Source organism: Eptatretus burgeri, chromosome 7, assembly GCF_056783735.1.
Source record: "Eptatretus burgeri isolate ZD-2024b chromosome 7, Ebu_testis_v1, whole genome shotgun sequence".
NCBI lineage: Eukaryota > Metazoa > Chordata > Myxini > Myxiniformes > Myxinidae > Eptatretus > Eptatretus burgeri.
This window is the reverse complement of record NC_140967.1, coordinates 21992662-22013729: the sequence shown is the minus strand read 5'-3', so window position 1 is coordinate 22013729 and position 21068 is coordinate 21992662. Positions and strand designations below refer to the sequence as shown.

General features: G+C 43.5%; 1 protein-coding gene across 9 annotated transcripts in view; it reads right to left on the bottom strand.

The window, feature by feature from the left end:
* Window positions 1-309: 309 nt before the first annotated feature.
* LOC147022815 (uncharacterized) overlaps window positions 310-21068 on the bottom strand; it is a 49330-nt gene continuing 28571 nt past the window's right edge. For 8 of the 9 annotated variants that reach the window (XM_085887677.1, XM_085887683.1, XM_085887679.1 and 5 more), the window contains 2 exons: window positions 16633-17020; window positions 310-7147 (listed from right to left, as the gene is read on the bottom strand). In XM_085887677.1, coding sequence (XP_085743803.1) covers window positions 5667-7147; window positions 16633-17020 — 1869 coding nt within the window. In that variant the 3' untranslated portion in view covers window positions 310-5666. Of the gene's footprint in view, window positions 7148-16632; window positions 17021-18357; window positions 21030-21068 lie in introns of those variants that run through there. The other variant, XM_085887685.1, reaches the window with a different exon arrangement.

The following is a 21068-nucleotide window of genomic DNA, read 5'->3' as shown; positions in this document are numbered from 1 at the left end:
GTTTTGTCCAAATCCTTCCACAACCTTTTGAAATATCATGCTATCCTGAATATTGTTTTTAGCCCCATCTCTGAATGATGAAAAAAATTGTTTTTTTTTAAATATTGTATCCAGATCCAGATCTTCACCAAAATCGAATCAAATCATCCTCGTCACACACCCAAACAGTCCACCAAGTTTCATCCAAATCTGTCACTAACTTTTTGAGATATCCTGCTCACAGATAGACAGGAGTGAAAACAACCTCTGTCCACCTTTGGTGGCAGAGGTAATTATTGCTAACATAGCAGAGTGATTGCAAAAACACAATAGTATGCCATCATATTTTATTGTATACACAAATGAAATAAATAAAAAATGAAATGTTGAGCAACGAAAAAAAGTTATATTTACATCTATAGCAATCTACAGTTACATGTACTGTAAAATAAATATCCCAAAGGCCTACATCCTTGGCAGTGTATTTTTGAAAAAGTCAGCGATGCATCGATGTCCAGATGAGCAAATGCACACATGTATGAGAGGTGTACGAGAGACGAATAGCGTTACAGTGTCGTAGTCACATGGTGAATAAGAAAGGGAATCATAAGATATGGCTATGTTTTTGTATTTGCATGCATAGGTGGTAAAACACCAGGCACACAAGTGTGTGTGTGTGTGTGTGTGTGTGTGTGTGTGTGCGTGCGTGCGTGCGTGCGTGCGTGCGTGCGTGCGTGCGTGCGTGCGATCTTTATTCCATTACACGTGAAAATACAATGCCATTGCCATATCTTTTTTTTTTAACTCATCACTGTATTGGTATCTCAGAGTTGATAAAAAGAGCAAGAAACACTTATTGTATTGTTATAGTACAGGATATTTCCCCCAAATGTACTACTTGCACTGCTGTATAATGTATACAACTGCAGTTACATATGGTCACAACTGTTCCTGTTGTAAACTTGGGGATATCCGTAGAAGTGACATACAATATCACCAGTATCACACATAGCAAAAGCAAAGCAGAAATGTGTCCCGAAAAGCAAAGCTTATCCTCAAGGTATCAATATACAAAGAAATATCAATAATCATTTGGAACATATGGTGCATAATTCTCATTCGGTATGCTTATCCATGTGAATTTGGCTTAAAGTGTTTACCTTCTGCAGAGGGAAAATATTTTTACAAAAATAACTTAGGGAGGTGACGAAGGGGTTAATTATATGGTAATTTCATAGTTAATGTTAGAAGACATCGTGGAGTGACTCACTTAGTAGCTGCCAAGACCGTGTTTATAGTGAGCTCACTGTCACCCTGAAGCTCCGTCCGTGTCTGTCTTCTTCTCCTTTTTCCATTATTGAATATCACTTGTCTTTCACCATGGTTGCCAATTAAATCCCGACGATGCCACCACAGAAGCAACGGCGTATCCACGTGTGCCGCCACAGGAGCAACGGCGTATCCACACGTGCCGCCACAGGAGCAACGGCGTATCCACGCGTGCCACCACAGGAGCAACGGCGTATCCATGCGTGCCGCCACAGGAGCAACGGCGTATCCACGCGTGCCACCACAGGAGCAACGGCGTATCCACGCGTGCCGCCACAGGAGCAACGGCGTATCCACGTGTGCCGCCACAGGAGCAACAGCGTATCCACGCGTGCCGCCACAGGAGCAACGGCGTATCCACGCGTGCCGTCACAGGAGCAACGGCGTATCCACGCGTGCCGCCACAGGAGCAACGGCGTATCCACGCGTGCCGCCACAGGAGCAACGGCGTATCCACACGTGCCACCACAGGAGCAACGGCGTATCCACGCGTGCCACCACAGGAACAACGGCGTATCCACGCGTGCTGCCACAGGAGCAACGGCATATCCACGCGTACCGCCACAGAAGCAACGGCGTATCCACGCGTACCGCCACAGAAGCAACGGCGTATCAACGCGTGCAGTGTTGACATCAGGGCTTAGCCAATAAAAGCCATCGCAAAAGTGAACACAGAGGGAACCGATATCAGAGAACAAGGAGATGGGGAAGAACAAGGAGACAAATGAGAAAAAAAAGGTCTGAACAAGAGGTCGATGAAGATCGGGCTGAGAATGGCTACAATTTGCAGATTATGGAGGTGTGGATCATGAGCAGAGGACCAGCACTAGCTGCAGTCTCAGACTGCACCGTTGAGTCTTCCAGCCAGAGAATGTGCCGCTCATGCTTAGCACATTATTCGCCCCCACCGCACCCTCTCGGCACCTCAGAGAAGGCCCCCTTGTTCTACCATACTCCACCTCCCCATAATTGTCTTTCTTGAACACATCTGATGTGATGTTTAATATTTGGTTAAGTAGGCGCTGAGACCGTTCTGTGTCTGGCTTAGCGGTTTCCTGACGTCGTTTTTGCCCTCCAACCCCCCCCCCTCTCGAATTGCTGCATTTTTTTATTTTTGTTTCCAGTCTCCGAATCCTTTTTTTAAATTCCATTGTCACTGCCGGTTTTAAGACGTGGATTCGTGCTTTCTGTGTAACTAAATTATCAGAACTCATGCCATCGTTGTGGCGAGCACCACCTGATGAATTATTTCACTACCACACCACACAGATTTCTGCGCGTGAGCACAATTTTGCCTCCACACCCAGATATCTAAAGGCATCTATCTCTGGTTGGCCTTGGGCTATCCATTCGGGATACCGGTGTCAGTTACAATTTGGTAAACAAGTGGGATCATTCCCCTCATTGAAATCTCAATTTGGCTGGTGTCAGGGGAAGGTTTAATTCGAATTTCAAAATTGAGTGCGATTTTCAGCACAAAATTCATTAATAAGTCAGGTTGAGGGGATAATTGTTATTTTGTTTAAGAAAATGAAAACACTATGGAGGAGCCCATGCATCTAAAGAGGATGGCATTTATTCAATGTTAAAGTAGCATTGGTAGAGAGGGAGGCAGAGGGTCCACCAGGGGGTGCAATGGAGGCCCACCAGAAGAGAATGTCTGAAATTGAGACCAGGAGGGAGGCCAATAGTAAGGCCAAGAAGGAGAAATGGAATGCCGAATAGGATGCCTATGAGCAGAGACTAGGAGCAATTGACAAATATGAAAATGTTTGCTATGATGAATGCTGGGCTGAAGGTCAGCTGGGATGACCGGATGAAGTGATTGCCGAGATACAAGAGGTGGCGACCAACCACAGGAAGTAGCAACCGAACCACAGGAAATGGCAGCTGAGTAAAAGATCAGCACTGGTGTGGGTGAAATGGTGTTGGTCACTTTGGAGACAGAAATGCCTGGGGTGGTGGTCATTGCAGAACTAAGGGTAAAAGCTGGAACAATGCTCGTGAGAAGAAATGAGGTAGACCTTATTGTGAGTGATAGCAAAATCCCCGTCATAGATAACAGAGAACCCTGCTATGAGGAAGAGAGAGAACAGCACTCATGGTAAGTAGGAATCCGTGGAAAGTAGTATAGACCACATGGACGATGCTACAGAGCCCGTGGGAGGGCTGTGGACGGCCCGTGGGAGGGCAGTGGAGGGTATAGTAGACCACATGGAGGACAGGTTAGACCCTGCAGGGAAAAGTGGTGCAGACGCTGTAGAGACTAGAATGTACCCTGGAGAAAATAACATGGAGTCCATAGAGGGTGCAATAGAGCCCCAAGAGGGCAGTACAGAACTCAGAGAAACCCCCAAGAGGATGGTGTCGAGGCCAAAGAGGGCAGTATAGGGCCCAAGGGCAAAAATACCCCAATAGGGTGTTTGGTTGGGTTGGGATGCCCACGGAGCTATTATCCTTCACAGACAATGTTCGTGGAGGATAATTTGGTGCTCGCAGAGGTCAGATCTGGGTTATCATGGGCTTCTGATAGTAAGAGCACTTGCAAGGGTGTGAGGAATTGCTGTATGAGTGCTGAAGGTGAACCACAAGGTGCTGACTTGCGCTCAAGCAGTGGGACAGGCCCTGTTCCAGGTACATAGCAGTGGCACTGTGCTCATGGATTTTGCTGAAGATTAAGGGAGGAGGCAAGTAGAGGAAGATGAAGATGAATGGAGAGCCAGATGAAGAGGCGAAAGAGGAAAATGATCAAGGGCATGTTGAAGTGGAGGAGCAGCAAGATGAAGGTGAAGGAGATGGACTTGAAGAAGAACATGAGTACTTTGAGGGTAAGCACAATCAAGTTGTTGATGACTGTGAAAAGAGCAAAACAATTTCAAGAAAGTTCCAGGACAAGCTGAATTTGGCCATGCAAGTGAAATATATGATAGAACAGAGATAGAAGAACTTATGAGAGATGAGGAGAAAAGTTGGGGGCTAACTCCATCATCCGTGGAGGCCTCTGGCTCGGCAGAAGCCGAGGAGGAAATGAGGGGCAGGTGGCTGTGCTCGGCCAACGAGCCCTTGAGGAAAGATGGAGGCACAATGGGCTATGGTATTGGGCCGAGGGTCCACCTGGGACAGAATCAGGGCAAAGAGGGCTCAAAGGAGCCAAGAGCAGCAACATAGAAGCTGAACACACCAGCATGGCTCAGGGCAATGGAGCTTTGGTAGGTGACATAGGGCAGCGGCAAACTGACAGGTGACAGAGAGCAAAGGGGACGTAGGACCGATTAGGTTTGAGGTGTTAAATCATGTGGAAAAATTGGGTGCAAATCCAAAAAATAAAAAATAAACATCACCAAGGGTATTTCCTGTTTATTCTTTCATTTTAAGCTTTTGATCCATTCTGCATTGTTGTTTTTTGGGGGGGTCTTCATAAATTTCTCTCCATACATCTTCAAGTTTATCTTTTTGTTGGGGAAGGGGGGGGGGAGTGCAGAAGGAGGGAAGATGGAGTTGTGATATTTTGTCTCTTGTTCCCACATTCATAAAATTACTTCTGGATATTTCTAACAGATGCTAACACAATTTTCTTTTTTTTAAAACCCCAAAAAAACATCATTTCTATTATGAGTTTGCTGGTCATGGCAATGGACTCTGATTTGTTTGTTTGTTTTTTAATACATGTATTATCTGGATTATATTTCTTATTTCAAGGCTTCTGTTTCTTTTCTTGAAATGTCCTAATTGTCCCGTTTCCTTTCTTTACTTCAAGTATTTCTCTAATGGCCTTCAATTGCTGTTGTGAAGACCAGGCATTTATCTCGTAGCATTTATTTTTTTGCCTTGTCTCTGTCTCTGTCTCTGTCTCTGTCTCTCTTGAATGTATTGTGCTGCAACAAACTAGCAATTGTTAATGCTTTGTATCCGTAGAGTTGTGATCCTTTTATGAAGTAAAAGTGAATGGCATCACTTTTACTTCATGTTTTGTGGCCACGATTCTAAAAGTTTGTACTAATCCTCATCCTCATTCTTTTCTTTTCTTTCATTCATCCTGATCGCCCTCCTCATTCCCATCCAGTGCCAATGTCAATGTGTATTGCTTGCGCCACCTTTCACGAGATGATTAGCCTTCTCTTCATCCACAGTCGGGCTTGTACCAGCTACCTGTATTGGTCTTTCAAGTTCGCAGAGCTTCTGATGTGTAGTTGTGAGCAGGACCCACATTTTGCTCTTGTGTCAGGGATGTCAGTGCTGGATCTCTTTGAGCATCTGCTTTTCAAACGGCTCACAATGATCAGCTCCTCTTCATTGCCGATTCACATTTGTCTGTTCAACAGTCATATGGTTATGTTGAGATTTTTAAAGGCTCCTACTCACTGAAGGGCTGTCGAGGGGGATTCACCATGGGTACTCATGTGTTCTTGCAAATATGATGACTGAAAGAAAGCTTCTCCACATGTACTACACTTGTACGGTTGTTCACCATTGTGAATCCTCATGTGTCTCTGATAGTGTGATGAACGCTTAAATGCCTTTCCACATATTGAGCACTTGTATGGGCACTCACTGCTGTGGGTCGTCATGTGATTGTGGTAGGTCGATGACTGAAGGAAAACTTTCCCACAAGTACTGCACTTGTATGGACGCTCACCGCTGTGTATCTTCATGTGATCACGACAGGTCGATAACCGAGCGAAGGCCTTTCCGCAAATCGTACATTTAAATGGACGCTCCCCACTATGTATCCTCAAGTGCATGCGATAATTTGATGCCCGAATAAAAACCTTTCCACATGTAGTGCACTTGTAAGGTTCCTCACTGTTGTGGACTTTCATGTGTTCTTGATAGGGTGCTAACTGAATAAACGTTTTTCCACATGAAGAACACTTTAAGGGATGTTCGCTGCTGTGGATTATCATGTGTTCTTCCAGGGCTGATGATCGATTAAAAGCCTTTTGGCATATTGAGCATTTGTACAAACACTCATTTCTGTGAATCCTCATGTGCTCCTGATAAAGAGCTGAGAGATCAAATGCCTCTCCACATTTGTAGCATTCATATTGGCATTCACGACTATGTCCACTCATGTGATCACGATACGATGATAACTGAGTGAAACACATCTTGCATATTGTGCATTTAAGTGAACGCTCTCCACTATGAGTCCTCAAGTGTTTTTGATAGGTGGAAGACTGAATGAAAACCTTTCCACATGTGGTGCACTTGTAAGGATGCTCACCACTATGAATTCTCATGTGTTCTTGACAAGTTGACAAACGATTGAAAGTTTTTCCACACGTAGAGCACTTGTAGGGACGCTCACCGCTATGGATTCTGACATGTTCTTGAAAGGCTGATGACCGAATGAAAGCCTTTCCGCATGTTGAGCATTTGTAGGGTCGCTCTCCGCTATGAATCCTCATATGTCTCAAATAGGTTGAAGATCGTTTGAATGCCTTTTCACATGTAGAGCACTTGTAGGGTCGTTCACCACTGTGAATTCTCATGTGTTCTTGAAAGGCCGATGAATAAACGAAAGCCTTTCCACATGCACTGCACGTGTATGGTCGCTCACCACTATGGATCCTCATGTGTCTCTGACAGTGTGACGGCCATCGAAAAGCCTTCCCACAAAATGAACACACGTAAGGATGCTCACTACTGTAGATGTTGAAGTGAATATCCAAATCGTCTTTATGGAGAGAATCAGGATGAAAAGAATTGGAACCTTCTTGCTTTTCATCCTTGGAGTCCTGATGGTACATTTCCATGTGTAATTGGAGTGCAGCCTCAGTCAGGAAACCACAGGAACATCTGTTGCATGAAGTTTCTTCCACAAACATTGCAGATCTCTCTGTGAAGATGATGGAAGGAAATAAATCAGAAAGCAGTTCAACACACCCAAAATATTATGCAAGAGAATCAGTTCTGGATGCAGCATGAACATGTGAACAGTTAAAGCTTTATTTTTTTTTGTTGGATTATTGTATAGTAAACCCTCAAATAGCACAGGTTCTAATATTGCAGGTTTTGACAAATCGTGAGCAACCTATTCTGTTCAGATTTAGTTATCACGGAATTTAATTTCGACCAATCGTGGTTTTTAAGCTGAGATGAGTCATTGTTTGCATCCCGTGCGTGTATGATTATCTTCCATTATAAGCCCCGTGTTGTTTGTCGTGCACCGTTTTTAATAACACCCAACATAAAGTTATGGACAAAGTTAGTTTTACCAAAAGGCCGAGAAAGTTTGTGATGTTGGGCGAAAAGATCGAGTTGTTAGATGGGTTGGCACGAGGTGAAAATGCAGCATCTATGGGCCACCATTATAGGGTCAATGATTGTTGGTAGAATCTTCCAAATTGTTCTCTTGCTCATTCTCAAACCTTCATTTTCCAACTCCGTATTCAAACATTATTCGCAAAACCTCACTGGAACCTCATTCCCAAACCCTTATTTACCGAGATTTGGACTTGAACCCCATTCTCAAACACCCATTCTCAACCGCAGCTCATGAAACTAATCAATATGAAGGGATTTATGCCGGAGTAGGTTTTTAACACAGACAACACTCTTCTGGAAGAGGATGCCATACCTCGTACCTTCCCTTCCAAGCAGGAAAGATCGATGTTCAAGTTAAGGTAGTTGAGGATCATGTTACCCTTTTCCATAGTTGAAATGCTGCAGGCGACTTCATCGTAAAGCTGATGATGCTTTTCCGATCAATGAATCGCCTTCCCTTTCCTCGCTCCCCCTCGAAGCCCAGGAAACGATCATCCCCCTCCTCTTTTCCATTGGCCCTTGGTTTCCACAATCACAGTTTTCACTATCGCAGCATTTTCCAGGAACCTAACCCCACGATATTTGAGGGTTTACTGTATTTTATAAATTTGACAATTCATCAAGAAAGATTTCCACATTTTTGCATACTTAAATTTCAAATTAAAACCCCTTTAAAACACCTTGTCATAAAAAATGGAGGTCATTCACATTCAATCAAAATATGCAGACCAAAAAAATAGACATTACTTCTATGTTTACTATCACTATACATTGTTGTGAAGCAAACAAACCATGCTAAAACACCATTAGGATGTGTTTGCTAGAAAGAGCTAAGAAACCTCAAAATTAAGCAACAAGTAAGGTTCAGTTCTGTAACCGTTTTGGGATCCTGCAATTAGAAAGGCCTGGCTGGATACCGACTGATAAATAGGAGACCTTCAATGCAACAAAGCACAACAGCGATTTATACCAGAAGATATGGCAAGAATTGCTGACGGGAATGTTAATGGGAGAAAGAGTGAGAGAGAGGGTGGAGGGGAGGGAGGGAGAGGGAGAAAGGAGGGGGAAGCAAGGAGGGGTGGGAGAGCTCGGTGGGGGTGAGGAAGAGGGGAGCGACGTCTCAACAAATGCCGCTACACACTCCGGGAGGGGTGTGAGCGAGGAGGATGGGGGAGAAAGGAGGGGGTAACAGGGATGTGGGGTGATGGTTTGGGAGAAGGTAAGCGTGAGGTGAGGGGGTTCTGTACTGGTATTTGGTAGGGGGACTTGAGGGGGAAAGGAGGGAAGGGGTTCTCGACTTGCGTTTGGTCGTGGGACTTGTGGAGAAAAGGGAGGGGGGTGTAGTACAGGATCAAACGAAATGGGGTACGTTAAACAGAACGTTAATACACCACGAGGAGACTGTCCGGAAGGAGGTGGGGTGGAGAGGAGAGGGATTTGGGAGATATAAGTGTGAGTGGAAGAGAAGGCAGTGTGAGGGGAAGGGAAAGTAACACGAGGGGCGGGGAAGGGTGATAAAACGTGCCCAAACAGCAATATTTTCTTTTTAGCCACCGGGTTCCACATAAAACTGGGTGGGAGCATTTAAAACCCATGCTATCTACCTGGCAAAGGCCTGTCTGCATGCATGCTCGAACATGCAGCGACCTTTGCAACCCTCCGGTCGGCTCATTCGACCTTTGCAACCCTCCGGTCAACTCACATTTGTACATGCTACACTCCTGCGAAGCCGTTTTAAATTCAAAACTAAATCGTCAGTCCTTAACAGACCGAGAGGGGTGGGAGAGAGAGAGCGAGAGGGTGGGAATGGGAGAGAGTGGTCAGGGTAGGAGAGGGAGGGAGAGAGGGGGGGAATTGGAGAGTGAGGGGGGGTGGGAGGGGAGAGTGAGGAGGGGAGAGTGAGGAGGGGTGAGGGGGGGATTACAGTAGATGTGACACCCAGTTTAAAGTCTATCCGAGAGACGGCATACACAGTGATCAATCACCCTGCCTATGAAACACTAGGTTGACAGTTCATAGCTGGTTTGGGATTCAAACCCAGGATATCCAGCTTAGAGAAAGTATGCATACCTCCGGGCTATCTTGCCGTGATGTGGCAACTCATTGCTTTGTAAGCACTGAAAACATTTTTTACTCAATGCAGAGATGCCAACTTTTGGAAATCAGAATTAGGGAGGATTTTCAACCGACACCAAATAATGTGCGCGAAGCGCACATCTCGAGCGCGGAGCGCTCGACCCTTGCGGCGGGGTCCAGGGCCCGCCTTAGGGCCCTGGAAGCTCTGGGGTTCTAGACGCTCTCTAGTGCCCTCTGAGCCCTATTTTGGAGCATTTAACATGTTAAGAATTCCCACTTTTTGAACAAAAAAAGGGGAAAATTGTGCACTTTTTAATGTTACATGTATGTTAATATTAGTAAGTTAGGGGACAATCAAAGATTAACAAAAAGCACAAAAGAAGCAATATTTTTCTTACCTTACTGGCTGGTACTACTGCTGCTTGCTTTTTCCATGGCAGCTTTGCTGAGTGACAGCTGTGTGGCTCTTTTAGCCCTTCTGATTATGTCTTTGCTGTATTCTCTCTGGTAGCAAGGGGTGCTATGAGCTAGTTTTTCAATTAAGAGAGCTTCCAGGGTTTTGACACTCAAATTGGGACGAAATTCAGTATGATTCTTCCGTACAAGACTGAGTGCCCGCTCACATGATGCGTTCGAATGAGGAATGACCAAGATTCCCTTCATCACTTTGCTCAAATTAGGATACTTCTTGGCACCAGTGCAGGGATCTGTGAGCTGTGAAATCCGATGCCACTGCTCATCCACTCTCACTGTCTCAGTAGCAATTGTAGCTATGGAGGCGTCTGCCTGGTAGTGAGCGAATTCACTCTCAAGACTGTCTATGTCACTATCACCGCCACTGAACAGACAGGGGAATTTCTTGATGAAAAACTCCACACAGTCAAACCCCACTTCTTGGTGTAGCTTAACATCCAGCACCTGAGCATGCTTGGCTAATTCATCATCTAGCGGCCAGGTTTTGAAGATGTAATTGCAGGCTTTCACATAATATGAGCGAACTGCACTGAAGAAACCTTGGATGTCTGACTCACTCAGAGTGAAGGTGGATTTCTTGAGACTCCTTTGTTCCCTTATATACAGTTTGGCATCGTTCCCAATCATGAGGTCCTCATCATTCTTCTGATGATTTCTGTCAGAGAAGGGTACATTTACCAGAGCAACCGATGACACCGATGGTTTCAAAAACCGTACGAAGATATCTTTCAGAAGACCATTCAATTCTCCGTGCAGGAGATGAATACAGGGTTCGTCTCTTTGGAGCAGAAGATTCCCCTTCTCAAAAAGCTTGTTAGCATATCGAAGGAAGAAACAATAGAGTTTTGTTTGTGGAGACAAGAACATCCTGTTGACACGTTTTTCTCTAGATTCCTGCACAGTGTTTGAGGAAGATGCACTTTTAGTTGTAGAACTCGTAGTACACTTAGCCGCAGGGCGATCACACTTGTGTTTACTGCCAGCAGAAGAGGTCAGACTCGTAGTACCAGATCCAATTTTACGTTTGAGGAGAGAGCTTGAGGTAGGTGCAGCCAAGGAAGAAGACCTCTGATTCGAAGGTTTTGCTGAGCTTCTATCAAGTGATTTGGCAAAAGCAGAACTTAACTTGGGTCCTTCTTTGCCTGTAGATGGGACTATCACAGTCTTTCTCGACTCTGAAGGGATCTGCTTTGTAGATGAACGTGATGAAGGGCCGGTGATGCTACCTGCTCTCAGCATTGGTTTTGGTGCTGTCCCTGCTGTCTTCTTCGCAGCAGATACTGCAGTGGTAGTGGTGAATGCTGCTCCACTAGTGCTTGATCCTGCAGTGCCAGTACTGGCAGTAGATACAGTGCCGTCCTTCTTGCTCGTTGTTAGAGTCTTGGCTACAGTTGGTTGCATTTTTCTTTGTACTTCTTCTTTGAAGAAGAGGCGAAGTGGCTCCCACTGTTCAATCAGCCTGTCCAGGCACTGACCAAGGGACAGCCACCTTGTTGCGACATGCTTCAGAATCTTGTGTGTCGGGGCATCACAGAGTTCTTGCAGTGCTTTCACTCCTTTGACGCGTTTACTACTTTTGTCCAAGTAGTAGTAAATATCGATGAGAAAGTCATCTAATTCAATGGGTAAGGCCTGAGCCGCCTTCTTGGCCGTATTGTGCATCATATGGCAAGGGCATCCCATGATGTAGCACTCTGGATTTTGTTTGTGGATATAAGCAGCGACTCCTTTGTGCTTGCCCACCATGACAGAGGCATTATCAGCACAAAAGGAAACACAATTTCCCCACGGAATTTTCCTGTCACTGAACTCATGATCAAGCAGTTTGAAAATGTTTTCTCCAGTGGAATCTTGTTTGCACGCAGGCAAACTTAGCAAACCTTGCTTCACAATCCCAGCACTGTTGTCATAGTACGAAATCAGGACAGGATATAGCTGGGCCTCACCACTGTCATTGCTACCGTCTGTAGCTAGGCTAAATGGAGCTAGTCTAGCAATATCGGCAATAGATGAAGCAGTAACATTTGACAACTCACCAATTACACTGGTCAACAACAAATTTGTTGTCTGCATTTTTTAAGCTGATTTAGGACGAATCTGATGCGCTGAATCCAAAACTCACATTAGTTTTGTTCAATCAGGTCAAGTTTTTGAGATATGGCCACATGTCGTTTTTTACATTTTTGTTCACATGTACGCATGTGTGGAGCATTTTAGAAGAAGTTGGTGGGGGTAAAATGTCATGTCAAATAATTGTTTTGATTGGAAATAATTATTTTAATGACAAGAAGTATTCAGGTACGATAGTTCTAGGTGATTATGTCGAAAAGGGATCAGTTTGAAGTCATAAAACCTCAAAATCTTCCAAAAATTGGTGAGGCAAAGCATAAAGTTCGTGGATCAAAACTAAAGTTAATGGGGCAGATTTTGTAATAATGTGATACAAAAAAGTTGTATTTCTTGAAATAACGAACTCTGAAGAATGTACAATACCTACATGCGCCAATTTATGACATGCGCTTCTGCTCAAGCTTGGAGTGCTACAGTACGAACCCAAAGATTGGAGACTGTTCATTGACAGCAGCAAGCGATCACTGAAATGAGTTCTGCTACACAACGGCAACCAGTTTGCCTCTGTACCCATCGCTCACTCGACTACACTGAAGGAGAAGTATGAAGCGGTGAAGTACGTGCTGGAGAAAATTGGTTATGATCAGCATAAGTGGTTTATTTGTGTTGACCTGAAGATGGTGAACTTTTTGTTGGGACAACAGTCTGGCTTCACCAAGTACCCATGTTTTCTGTGCATGTGGGATAGTAGGGACCGTGCTCAGCATTACACGAAGAAGGACTGGCCTGTGCGGGAGGAATTGGTGCCATGCAAAGAAAGGAACGTCATCAACGACCCTCTGGTGGACAGAGACAGAATACTCTTCCCACCGCTGCACATCAAGCTCTGCTTAATCAAGCAGTTCACCAAGGCTCTGGACAAAGATGGTGACTGCTTCACTTACTTGTGCCAGGCTTTTCCAGGATTGACCATGGAGAAGTTGAAAGCTGGCATCTTTGATGGTTCTCAGATCCGTCAGCTCATCAGAGATCCAGAGTTCAAAAACTCAATGAACGAAGTGGAACTGGAAGCGTGGAAGACATTTGTTTTGGTAGTGAAGAACTTTCTTGGCAACAATAAGGCCAGAAACTACGCAGAACTTGTCAACAACATGTTGACTGCTTTCAGAAACCTGGGCTGCAACATGAGCATCAAGATGCACTACCTATTTTCACATATGAACCGGTTTCCTGAGAACCTGGGTTCAATGAGTGACGAGCAGGGGGAGAGATTCCATCAGGACATGAAGGAGATGGAGACCAGGTATCAGGGTCGCTGGGACGCAGTCATGATGGCTGACTACTGTTGGAATCTGAAGAGAGACCTCCCTGCCGCTGAACATTCCAGGAGTTCGAAGAAACGGAAGTTCAAGCCCTGAAGTTTGAACAGTGGTGACGCAACATGCAATTTACTTGTACTTACCTTTATCAATGCCCACCATTCAGATGACAGTAATCGATGTTTCTATCATGTAATCAATAAATGTTGTTGGCAAAACATTTTTTTCTTAAAAACATGTTTAGGATGATATGTGTTGACAAAAATCAGCTGATAATGCCACAAAAATGTAATTGATTTTGTCACAAGATCTGATTTTTTCAAATCAACTTAGCACAAAAACCTGACCTGATGGAGAGAAACGGATGCCATTTCCTGATTCAGCAGTGCCAGAATACCCTAATTCACTTGTAGAAATCTAGACAACATTCAGAAAGTAAAAAATTGTTGACCAGTGTTATTGCTGAAGTTTTTGTTCTTGCACATCCATACTTTGAAGCAACTTTTGAATCTGGAAACATCTTTTGAAATAGAGGTCCAGCATGATCTGAGACTGATATGGGCAAGTTATGTTCCACAATAAATCCACTAAAGAGAAGTTCCGCTCGGGTAACATCCTCTTCCTCGCTTGTCCCTTGTTTGGTGAAATAATTCAGAAGTGTACCGGTACTCATGCTCGAAGATCTCTCCTTTGCAATGTCTGTGTGCCGTTTGCTTCCAACGTGCTTCCGAATATCATCGCGACCTCCGTGCTAAACTGAAATATCAACGCTGCATACTGTACAATACGCATGATGAATTCCTCTTTCAGACTTTCGAATACACGGGTATTGGAGACTGTATTCGGTCTTGCACTTCTGAGACCATTTCTTGGTCTTCGTAAGCTTCTTTTCTGCCATTTCGTAATCAACATCGAGGGCTTGAAGCATCGGTAACTTCGAAGTCGATGTTCCACAGCTGCAGCGCGACTCGTAGAACTCTAGCGGCTGTTAAACACCGCACGGTGGTCGCGACCGCCGGGCTGGTACGGGGCCCAGCTGCATGCAGTGAGCGTATCGCATGCATATACACTGTGCATACATACCGCATGCACTGTATTGCACACATACCGCATGCACTAAATCTCAGTGCATGATCGCATAAGCGAGATCCAGACCCAATGTTTCGCTGTTCCTCATTTGAATTTGCAATTTTTTACGTACAATTTGGTAGCAGCGAACGTTATGGAGTTACCACATGCTATACGTAGCAGACGATGCTTTTCATTCAATTCTCATACTAGTACATTCTGATTAGTGAACAGTGCAAAAATATCAAAATTTCGGGAGGATAAGGATAGTGATCGTAAGGGCGGGAGTTTGGGTGAATTTTCGGAAGCCTCCCGATGAAATCGGGAGGGTTGGCATTGCTGTCAATGTAATCCTGTAATTTATTTTGCCTTCCAAACTCCGGAGATGTCCCTACAGAGAATAGAGCCACGGTATTACCATGGAACCTTGTAGACAAAACTTTTTTAAAAACGAAACGTTTAATTTTTCAGCAGCGTCTCGCGTAGCGAACGCTGCTCTAAGAGAGCTCGGCATTGTTCTTCTTCTTCTTCTTCTTCTTCTTGTGAAGACAAAACCTTTTGGACTCGGCTATTTTATATACAGGATCCGGATCTCCTTAAAATATTAAACACCTGTACACATCCTCGCATTGAGGGTGCCTTTTGAGAGCATCTATCATGAACTTTTAAATATATTCGGACATTTGCTTTTAAGTTTCGAAAAGTTCACGTTACTATTTAAAGATTATTCTATTTAATATATTGTAATTTCGTAAATACACTATTTTGTCGTCATGAACGAAGATCGTCCATGACGGACGTGACGTGACGGCACGTGACGAAATATCGGAAGTTGTTTTTTTGGGGTTTTTGTTGGGTTTTTTTTTTAATATTCTTCTTCCTCTTCTTGTTCTTCTTCTGGTGAAGACAAAACCTTTAGGACGCGGCTCTTGGACACATTTGTCCTTGTTTTTATATGTATTATCGGTATACTGTATACTAATATATTTACATTAACCTTTTGGAAAGAAAGCAAATCGCACAAGGTGAAAAAAAAAACTGCATTCATAATTGCTGGAAAAAAGGGACCCCCGTGGACTGTATCACCATGGCTTGCAAAAACTTCGATTCCATTGGTTAATTATTTTTGTTGCACTCGATGAAGTTCCACTTTCTGCACATTACTTGATCTTTTCTTCACTCAATATAATCGTCCGAACAGTTCAAAAATAAGCTTGTTCACTCAATATAAGCTGGTTGCTTCCGTCAGTACAAAAATATGTTCTGCCCGCCTCTCATACAAGTAAGATTATTTACGAATTTCATTGCCAGTGGAGAATTTCAGACCCAATAGACTTCATCAGGCACGTCATCAGATCTATTGCGCCTGATGAAGCAGGATGTGAAGCCGGCTAAACGTTGTCCTGAGACCGGGTCTGCTCTCGCTTTTTTGCTCAAATTATCGGAGTCGATTGAGTTTTTACTTTTGGTTGGAAGCGCATTCTTCTTTAAAAATGAATAATCCCAACCACCCCAATGTTGTACAATATATATATATATATATATATATATATATATATATATATATATATATATATATATATATATATATATGCCAAACCACTATTGGAAGCAAGGAGGAGCTGTCGTTTCGAAGGTTAACTCTCTTTTACTTTAACTTAACATCAGATCCTCCTCGCTTCCCATGGCGGTTTACAATACCCCAAACAACTTCCTATTAGTTTCATCCACTGGAAGATGATGTGGCTGGTTGTTGCCAATCACCGAACATGGTAAAATAGCATGATCGATATCTCCCTTAACACAAGTCCAATGTCTGCAATGTTGAAATAAACCGATCCTGGTTGTATCCCACAATTCCTTGTGTAAACAATCATGACAAATTCGATCTGAGAACCATTAAGAGCAGAGTTCCATCGTGTTTTTCCATCACAGAATTATTTTCCCCAAATCACCATTCCCATATGTTATAGTTTTTGTCTCCAAATAAAACTGGTCATTAAAGCAAGAAAGAAAGAAAAAAAACCGAGAAGCAATTCCCACTACTTACCTGAGTGTATATCAGTTTCCTGCTCTTCAGGAGCAATGAGGTGCTCATCTTGTATCATAATGCGCTCAATTCCCGGAAAGCCTTCCTCCCCCTCTTCATTTTCTTCCTCATACTGATGTATAGCAAGCTGCTCAGAACGCTGGGCTGCACAACAAGCCTCCATAAAACAGCAGACCTCAGCATACTTGGCAGGGGTGAATTTATGTGCAGCCAAAGAACAGAGATTTGCCCTTCCTGTAGAGGGCTCTGCAAAGATACAAAGTAATTCGAGACTTTCCATCCCCAATCCTGTAAGCACGGCATGGAGCACCTCTGCAGTCAGTCCCTGATCCTGCAGCCATCCCGGGATAGGTTCGATTCTGCATCGCCCTCTTTTGAAGCTCATCACCTGTCAGAAATACAGCGTTGTTAAGTCAGAAAGTGATTATATTTACTGTAGGATTTGTCTGATCGAAGGAAGCTTTAAGTTTACAAATAATCTTTACAAAAAAGCCAATTGTTCATCATAGACTCAGAGGTAAATACAATTGTTGAAAAAAATTACCAAAACAATTATAAACTGACTATTATACTCTACAACACTCGTAATACTCACAAACTAACCCTGTCCTGCCTAGTTTTAAAAATTGTCTCTAGCAAAGGCTTCACAGCATTTAATGTACCCAAACAATCATCCATGCAAAAAATAATAATAATAATAAAAAAGTCCAAATTGTGAGATATACAGTGTATGGACATCCACTTGTACAAAATTTGTAAACCTCCAATAATACTGTTCCTGTTTTAGAAGACCCTGGGGAGTTACATTCAACACATAAGGGATTATCTCCCTTATGTTATCTCCATCGCAATTGTGCTCAGCTAAAATACCCTTCCACCTCGTATGAGATGAAGTGGGAAGATGCATTGTGAATGTAGTTAGAACTATCCCCTAATTGTGCTCTTCCTCATTCTCACTCACTCGCTCAGTCACTCCCAACTTTCTGCTCTTCCTCATTCTCAAACACTCATTCCCCAACTCCATGCTCAAAGCAATCCATTCCAGCCTTACAACCATTTCATCACCATTTTCAGCGCTACCAGTGTTATTCTTGCCATGCAGTCAAGCCACTAGCGCTGGCAGCGACATTCCAGCAGCCCCACCCATCGCCTTCCTGGAACCAATAACGATGACTGGATCGCAGCGCGTCAACCAATCTGCGTGGCTGAATGCCGAAAGGTGGACGTCAGTGGAAACAGGAAGAAAGGCAATAAAAGCTCAGACAGAGTTTGTGAACAGAGTTCGTGAGTTCAGTTCCGAAAAGCAGAGAGGAGAGTTGAGTGCTGTAGCTGAGTGCTGAGTGCAGAGTGCCGAAGTTCAAGAGCAGAGTTCCAAATCAGTGTGGAAAGAGCAGAGTTTACGAGCGCTGCGGCAAACCGAATGAGCGCAGCGGCTGCACCAAGAACTCCTTCAACTGACTTCTCTCTTCCACGTCTCGAAAGACACACCTTATATCCTTGCATCTCCCAGCACATACACCTCATTGACTCACACTGTAGTGGAGCATCAACCTGAATCCACAACAGTTCTTTTCAAAGCTCACACGACACGCTACCGCACCACACCACACCTCCCACTTGCCGTGTGAAGGTTAAATGTCTGAGGGGCTATGAGCGCTCGGGGTTAAGATCTTCTCTGGTGTGACACTGCATCCTTGTAAATATGTGCTCCAATTTCAACAAGACCTGTTATTTCCTCGATGCTTGAGGGTCTCTTTCTCCATTGGTTAGACGTAGTATGTAAATGGATGCGAGTTTCACCCCACTGGTTCGCTAAGGTCGATGGTAGTCAATGTTTCCACTGACAGTAAATTGCTCGGCCATCCTAAACAATAAATAGTGGAAACGTTAAGAGCACAGGCCTCATCTGGGGCAACTAATTCACCAGGGAGGTAATGCAGGATTTAGACACAAAGACCCTACCAGAATTAGTCATTTCAGATGGCGCCTGTTGTTGCTTAGCAACTCGTTGTACCATGGAGTTATCTGCAGCTCGTTGGCTTTAGGTTCAAAGGTCGCAAGTCCAAGAGAGGCTACATGTGACCCGGATGGAGAATCCGTAACAATACCATGATTTGGGTACATTTTCCACAGCTCCCACTGCCACGAAATACCACAGCCTGTGGCTAGGACAGCATGTGATAAATTAGGAATCATATCTATATTATGTATACAAATGTAAGATTTGACCACTTTTCCAAATCCTTTAACACTCATCGTGTACAGATCGCCATACAGTGGTAGCTTCTTAAAAACAGACATAGGTATTTTTTGGGACATCATAAAAATAAAGGAGATGAACAAAGCAACAAGAAGAAACACGAGAGCAGAAAGACAAGACTTTTGGAATGAATGACTTTTGATAAAATAAATCCTCAATTTCACTTGCTTATAGCTGCATTGGATTGTATGATGGCACCACGTTTAAAATACTCTTGCAGTGGGTATTATGAAATAATTGCATTAAATATCAACCATATCCATATGTTAAATTACTGTTATAGTTTATAATGGTGAATACGAGTGCATTACATGCTGCAACTAGGATGGCACTCAGTCGAGAGCATACCTTCACCACGCTGAACAGTTTATGTTTTGGATCCCACTGAGATGCCAGATCTGGATCCGGACCTCCAAAATCTGATTGGCTTGTTCTTGTCACCCACCCAACCCATCCACCAAGTTTTGTCCAAATCCTTCCACAGCTTTTTGAGATATCCTACTACACCACACAGTTTTTCGCCCCATCTTTCAATTGTGAAGAATCACTGAAAAAAATTGTCATATTGGTATCTTCACCAAAACCTAATCATTTCGTCCTTGCCACACATCCAACCTGTCCACCAAATTTCGTTTGAATCCATCCAATATTTTTGAGATATCCTGTCTACAGAAAAACAAACACAGACAGACAAGGGCTAAAACATAACCTCCGCCCACCTTCGGTGGCAGATGCAACAATGCTGGCAGTATGGCCGAAATGGTACGCACACGCCTCTAAGCTATCTACGGTGGGTTTGAATCCCGACCCAGCTAAATATGTCATCCTGGTGTGATACAGGCAAAGTGATTCATCAATGTGTGGGAAGTCCCTTGGATGGATGTTAAACCGTGTGCCCATCTGCTGACATTAGTTGATGGACATTAAAGATCCCACTCCATGAAGAGTAGGCGAGCTATTGCCGGTACCCTGAACAAATTCCAAAACTCCTAGCTCCTACCATAGCTACTGCTGGGAAGGCAATGGCAAACCACAAGATGTAATCCTTGTAAAGAAACTGCTTCGGCAGCACCGACGCTGTTAATCAGAGTATGGGACATCAGAATCAGAATATACTGTAAAGTACTTGTTTTGCATGGATCTAACTTTCATGCTTTTCGCTGTCAAGTAATTCCCACAAAAGTTAAGTCCAGTGAATAAATAGTCCTTGTTGTACCCGTGTAAATGTAAAGAGCAATCACAGTTGATGTGCAAAAGTTACAAACCACAAAAAAAAAAAAAACTTTAAAGGGGAACCCAAATGTTCAAACCACCTCAATGCTAATGTATCGCTTGTTACCCCACAAATAGATATAGTGGGTCTTCTGCCTGATTTGCGATTTATAAAGTAAGTAGTTTTGCAATTAAAAGTCAACTTCCTCTTCTTCATGCTTATCAGTCACGTCACACTCGAAAGTCGACCGCCATATTCATACTGTCTACGGGTTACATCACGGTCAGATTTAAAACTGCGAATAGTTTTCGATTTTCCTCAAATATGCCGAGTCGATGCGTCCTTTGTGGTTATAGCAATACAATCTGAAATGGTTTCATGCTACACCTATGGCCGAAGGACCATAAGTTTGCCATAAGTTGGATGAGGTTTGTCTGAAATACTAGAGTGTGGATCGGGCCTACTAAATATTTGGTTTTGTGTTTGGAACATTTTACAAAGCACTGTTATGAAACAACAGAGATTGCGAGATCATGTGGTTATTCTCCACGATTAAGAGAGGATGCCATCCCCACGATGAAGCAGAAGAAACAGCCATCGTTCGAAACTTTAAGACAATCTCTACCCAGCTACCAGCACATGTACCTTCTTGTCCTGTTGTCTTTGGCCAGCCATTACCGCAACAGCACCTGAAAATAATTTTCAACACAAATTTCTGCAAATAAAATGAACCACCATCTACTTATAGTGAAGAGAAAGTATTAGCAGTACCTATAGAAAGTCTACATCCCCTTTTAAAATCTTCACCTTTTGTTGCCTTATAGCCCGGAATTAAATAGCATTAAATCAGACTTTTTCCATCTTTAAATACACAGAACATCTTCCAAGTAACAAATTCTACAAATTTCAAAAAAATAATTAAAAATTACAAAACTAGAATATCTTAGTTGGATGTGTCCACCC